Below are 5,651 nucleotides of genomic sequence, written 5' to 3'. Positions count from 1 at the left end.
AAACAATTGAGTCTAGGTTAAAAAATCCCGGAGTTTTTCTTTTCATTGGTAGTTGGGATCTGCACTCTTCCTGATATTTGTAAGACGCGGAATCACTTCATGTATTACTTCCAGTTACTGCTAGTTTATTATCAACCACAGAGACACCCTGGAAATGGCAAATCCAAAGTCTCTGTGTTGAATGTTTTATGTGGGACTTATTCCAAAAATAATAGGAGTTAAAGGGAAAACGAGAATTAATCCAGCTCTGTCTATGTTTAGCCTGCTTTTATTTATTTTTTCATCTCTGCAGAGCGTTCCATCGACATGGCGAGGGTAGCCCCCCCATCCATCTTCCTGGTCTGCTGGCTGCTGAGGATGACCAGCTCCGCCTTCCCCGAGGAGCCAGGACCCCTCAACTTCATTCCCACCGAAGGTAAGAAGATTTTATTCGTACAGAAATGACTGTTTTCCGTAGTTTAATCCATAGCAGTTCTTCCAAAAATATATTTTGAAGAGCATTTTTTTCAAAGTGGAGAGAAATGCATGATGCACGTAATTAGTGATGAGTAAATATAAGTGTGGTGTTTGCTTTCTGACTGTTAATAGTATTTCCTCCCTACCAATGATTGATGATATAAAATGGAAAAAATAAAAAATAAATAGAAAGAAAGAAAGAATTTGGGATTAATAAACTTTTATCTTATTTTAAGAAAGAAAGGTATCCTACCTTTCTTATGTTTCTCATGACCTCCTACACATCACCACTAGACTTTCTTCCTCCCTCTCACTTTCTTCCTCTCTCCCTCTCCCTCTCCCTCCCACCCTGGGAGGTCGTGAGCGAGGCGTTGAGGTCAGGTTCTGACACTGGGGGTGTTGGATGGGTGGATGTTGGAGGCCCTGGGTCCGGGCGTGGGCGGGTGCTGACGGGTGTTGGCGGAGGTCAAGAGGTGCCGGGTCACTGTCAGGGAATGAGGCCTCGAGATCTGGGCTGGGGCACACGCATGCACGCACGCACGCACGCACACACACACACACACACACACACACACACACACACACTCAGGCCATCAAGCGACGCAGCCCTTCACACACCCTCAGACTTCACGTCTCCATACGAGCTTAGTGTCTCCGGCTCAGACCCGAACCCTGATTGATCGCAGCTCAATATTATCGACCAAAGGTTTCCCAGCCGAGCCCTCAGCCTTCTCAGCTTATCAATACGATACGGTCGAGTGCATGGCCTGACGGGCATCTGAGAGGCCGCCAAAGCCTGAGCCCTGTGATTTTCAGGAGGTATACGTCGCCTTGTAGTCTGTAATTGTTTATGTGGATGGGTAGAACGTAGAGAGACGGAGTGGGGAGGAGAAAAGATGGAGAGTCATTAATTCTGCACAAATAGGATCCTCACCATGCTGTGTGGTATTATGTTTTAAATCGGAATCACCACCTACGTTCAATTTGAATTGAAATGTTAATGAACTGAACAGAATTGAACGAGGCAATTCCTACAGTAGGAGGCAGGAAGGAAGGAACGAGGGAAGAAGGGAATGAATGATGGCTGGAAAACAGGATTGGCAGGGTAGAAAGGGAGTAGAATTATGAATGCTGCTAAACACAGCATGCAGCCCATGAAGAGATCGACACATGTTCAGCCAAGGCCATCTGTCTATCTATCTATCTATCTATCTATCTATCTATCTATCTATCTATCTATCTATCTATCTATCTATCCCTCTATCTATCTATCTATCTATCTATCTATCTATCTATCTATCTATCTATCTATCTATCTATCCCTCTATCTATCCCTCTATCTATCTATCTATCTATCTATCTATCTATCTATCTATCTATCTATCTATCTATCTATCTATCTATCTATCTATCTATCTATCCCTCTATCTATCCCTCTATCTATCTATCTATCTATCTATCTATCTATCTGTCTGTCTGTCTGTCTGTCTGTCTGTCTGTCTGTCTATCTATCTAACTAATTCTTGTACTACTTGACTATCCCTCCATCCATCCGACTCTGCCTGTCTATAGATCAATTGGTCTGTCTATCCCTCCATCCAACCATCTATCCTTCATTTGTCTGTTATTCCCCCCATCCAAATGTCTGTCCTTCTGTTTGTCTGTCTATCCCTCCATTCATCCGTCTATCCAAGCCATCTATCTGTCTGTCTAGCCCTCCACCTGTCTGTCTGTCTATCTGTCTGTCTTTCCATCCCTCTGGTCCTGTCTAACTCCTGGATTCAACCCACTTGCTTTGATGTCGCCCAGTATGGAATCTCTTGTTCTCTGCAACATTTTGTCTTAGATGTTTCTTTAATTATTAAACCTCACAAAGTCTCCCGCTCTCCGTTTGTCTCTTCAAAGTCTTTTTTTTTTTTTTTTTTTTTTGCCACCAAACAATCTCCTTCATCTCTCACTAAAGTGAGAGCAGACAAACAGTCTTGACAACGTGGAGCACAGCGTCATAGAGCTGCTGTCGATCGCTCTGTCTGGGAGAAAAGAAATTAAATGAAACATGGAGGCTGTCTCATGGATCCGGTTCCTCCTGGTTCAGTTTGCGGAACTTTTCTTTCATTCTGCGTCGCGGAGGTGACGCTCCATTTTCAGTTTCAGACCTTCAAACGGGGTTGGGCTTTGAAATTGAGCGCTTGAATGGGGGTGACGCTGTCGAGTGCAATCCTCAACTTTCGATACTTGAATAGTTAATCTCTTTGGCGGCAGTCAGACAAAAATAAAACTGTCACGCCATTTCAAAAATGAAAGCATTGTAAGACCTTTAAACTCAGTATTTACAGCTTAAAAAAAAATTTGATACGAAAAAAGTGTCAAGTCAAGATGTCGCAATGAACGTTGGGATTGAACGGTATTTAAGTGATACCCAGCCCATTTTCTGTTAATGTCTCTGAAAAGCAACAATCAAAATGTGTTTGTCACACCACAGAACAATGTGTTATTACCTACCCAGCCAAATTTGAATGATTAAAAAAAACATATATACGATAGTAGCATTTACGATTAGGTTAGAAATTGTGGGGGAAAAAAGGCAGTTCCCTCTGTTCTGAGACGCTGGAGGTGTGTCCGCTAAGGACGCTGAAACCACGCCCAATCACGTTAATCATGTTGAACATTTACATTGGAGTAACGTCCATGTTTAAATGTTGTTCTGAAGCCGCTGTGTCTTGCTGTATACCTAAAAGCGCCATTGTCTGGCTGCAGGACCTCGCCGCTCTCCGGTGCCCTCTGCTGGCTCCTCCACGGCCTGCTAGCATGCAGCTAATACTAATGTAACCAAACCCCACAAGGTCAAACCAACTGGACGGTTCTTTTTTGTTCCGGGCGTCCGTGGCACGAGTTCATGGTCTCCCTGAAGATGCCTTTTACTCCAGGTGTTTACTCCCAAAAAACGTTTCATCCGAAACTCTGGGTTGTTAGCTTAGCTCCGATTCGACCTGGTCTTTAAATAGGGTTAGGGGAGGGGCCATGCCAAGTATGACCGCCTCACATCATTTTGATTTAGACCCGCCCAAAAAATCCAGACCACAGAACTGTTGAGAAACAGTTTAACTCCATAATTCAGTTCTACATGGTTCAGTCTTTTCACATGTTTTCAAAAATTACTGATCAACTGACTCCCTCCTTCTCTATTTCTCTTTCCCGCTCTCCCTCCATTATTCCCTCTCTCCCTCTCTGTCTTTTTCTTTCTAACAGTGGTACGGCGGTATCCTGTGTTTTTGGGCAGACCCCACAGAACTTGGCTGAGGCAGGAACCTCTGCACATCCAGAGGGTCCTTCAAGTCAATCGAACCCTCTACATAGGAGCCAGGTATCCACACACACACACACACACACACACACACACACACACACACACACACACACACACACACACACACACACACACACACGCAAACACGTTCGCAATCAGGCTGTAAAATCTTCTTGTTTATCTCCTGTAAGTGTAGTCTCAGTATTGGAGCCTCCAGTGAAGTCATCCATCTTCGACATGGACCACAACATCCAGTACAGCTTCAGCTTCAGATAGCAGATATCAGGTGGAACCAGCCACAGATCAGTGTATGAACACACTGGCTTGGCCCGTGTTCATTTTAAGGTTGATCTCAATTCGTGTCAACCATAGAAACACACTTTGTTCTGCCTTCTTGTCACCAAAGTGCCACAGCTTGGAAAAGGAGCCGTTTGTTGTGTTGTGGTGTCACAAAAACGCTGATCTTTTGGAGATGAACAAGCCTATACTGTAGGTAGTGAAGTACATTTTTATACAGGAACTATTATGTTTAGTTGTTATGTTAAACATGTTTAAGCTGGTTATAGTTAGTGTTAAGTTAGCTACTGTATGATTTAAGTTTAGGTGTTTGGTAGAGATGGTAACCTTAGAGAGTTGGTGATGCTGTAGTTTTGGCTAGTTTTGGATAGGGGCTGAGAGGCGTTAAACAACATTCTGCCCAGACTACATAACATCAGATATAATATAAATAACCTTTATAAATAACCTACTTATATAATGCAAACAACGCTGCCCACTCGGCACCCATTGCAGCCTTGGCGCCCTGGAAGGGGCATCCTATCATTTGTGGAAGTGTTTTTCAGGGAGTTGTGTCTCGACAGGGGTTCAGACCAGGGGATGCAGTCGATTTCTATGTGAAATGTGAAGCTTGTGAAGCCCTTTGAAGCTGTACTGGGATTAAGGGCTAAAGAAATAAAGTGGACTTGACTTGGCTTGACTACAGGTAGCTAGTAAGCAACTTTGGACAAGAGTCACACAAACGTGGATACTCTCATCTCCATCCGTCTGCATCCACCACGAGCTTGTCTCTCTGGGGAGGAAAGCATGACGTGAATGTGCTGATGGTGGTAAAAGAGTAGATATGGCGGTCAGGAGGTCTGGAGACAGAGGGGTCTGCTGTTAGCCTAGATTGTCTGCATGAGACATTCGGGAGTCTTTCAGCGGGAGACGATGCAAACGCAAAACATGCAACTCTAGATTTACAGCCCATTCAGTCCAAAATCTACTTAGCTTAAAAAGGACTAATATTGGGACCCAGCCGGGGTCCACATGTGGAGCTGGTTATTTCCTGCTGTGGCAGAGTGGAAAAGGGCTTTCCAATAAGAGACCTCATGGTGCTCGAGGAAATGACCCGGGAACCCGGCCCCAAGCGGGGCCAACCTCACCGCTCAGAACCGACCATAAATACATCAAACCACCGAGCCGCTCTGTCTGCAGCAAAATGCCCCAAAGTTAGAAAAACAGGGACACACACACTCATACACATACACACGCGCGCGCGCGCGCACGCACACACACACACACACACACACACACACACACACACACACACACACACACACACACACACACACACACACACACACACACACACACACACACACACACACACACACACACACACACACACACACAGACAGCCGGATCATAAAACTGGACATAACCACTGCAGCTACTGGTCTCTTTCTACAAACTGAAGCAGAAGCATGAAACAGCAGCTGAGGTTCATTTCAATTTAGTGGAAAGGTAAACTGATAGGAATGTCTCTGCCACCAGGACGGCAATGAAACGCTAGACTGACGGTTTGAGGAGAAGCAGAGGAGACAGAGGGAGAGAGAGAGAGAGAGAG

At 44.8% G+C, this 5,651-nt stretch overlaps 1 protein-coding gene across 1 annotated transcript in view; it reads left to right on the top strand.

The window, feature by feature from the left end:
* Positions 1-306: 306 nt before the first annotated feature.
* sema6bb (sema domain, transmembrane domain (TM), and cytoplasmic domain, (semaphorin) 6Bb) overlaps positions 307-5,651 on the top strand; it is a gene marked incomplete at both ends in the record, with an annotated part of 95,258 nt that continues 89,913 nt past the window's right edge. Inside the window, 2 exons of the mRNA XM_080011132.1 lie at positions 307-415; positions 3,706-3,820. Of these exons, the coding sequence (XP_079867258.1) occupies positions 307-415; positions 3,706-3,820 (224 nt within the window). The remainder of the gene's footprint in view (positions 416-3,705; positions 3,821-5,651) is intronic.

This window comes from Zeus faber (genome assembly GCF_960531495.2).
Source record: "Zeus faber genome assembly, chromosome: 1".
In the NCBI taxonomy this organism is placed as follows: domain Eukaryota; kingdom Metazoa; phylum Chordata; class Actinopteri; order Zeiformes; family Zeidae; genus Zeus; species Zeus faber.
Note: the sequence above shows the minus strand (reverse complement) of the source record. Positions and strands in the feature narration are given on the sequence as shown.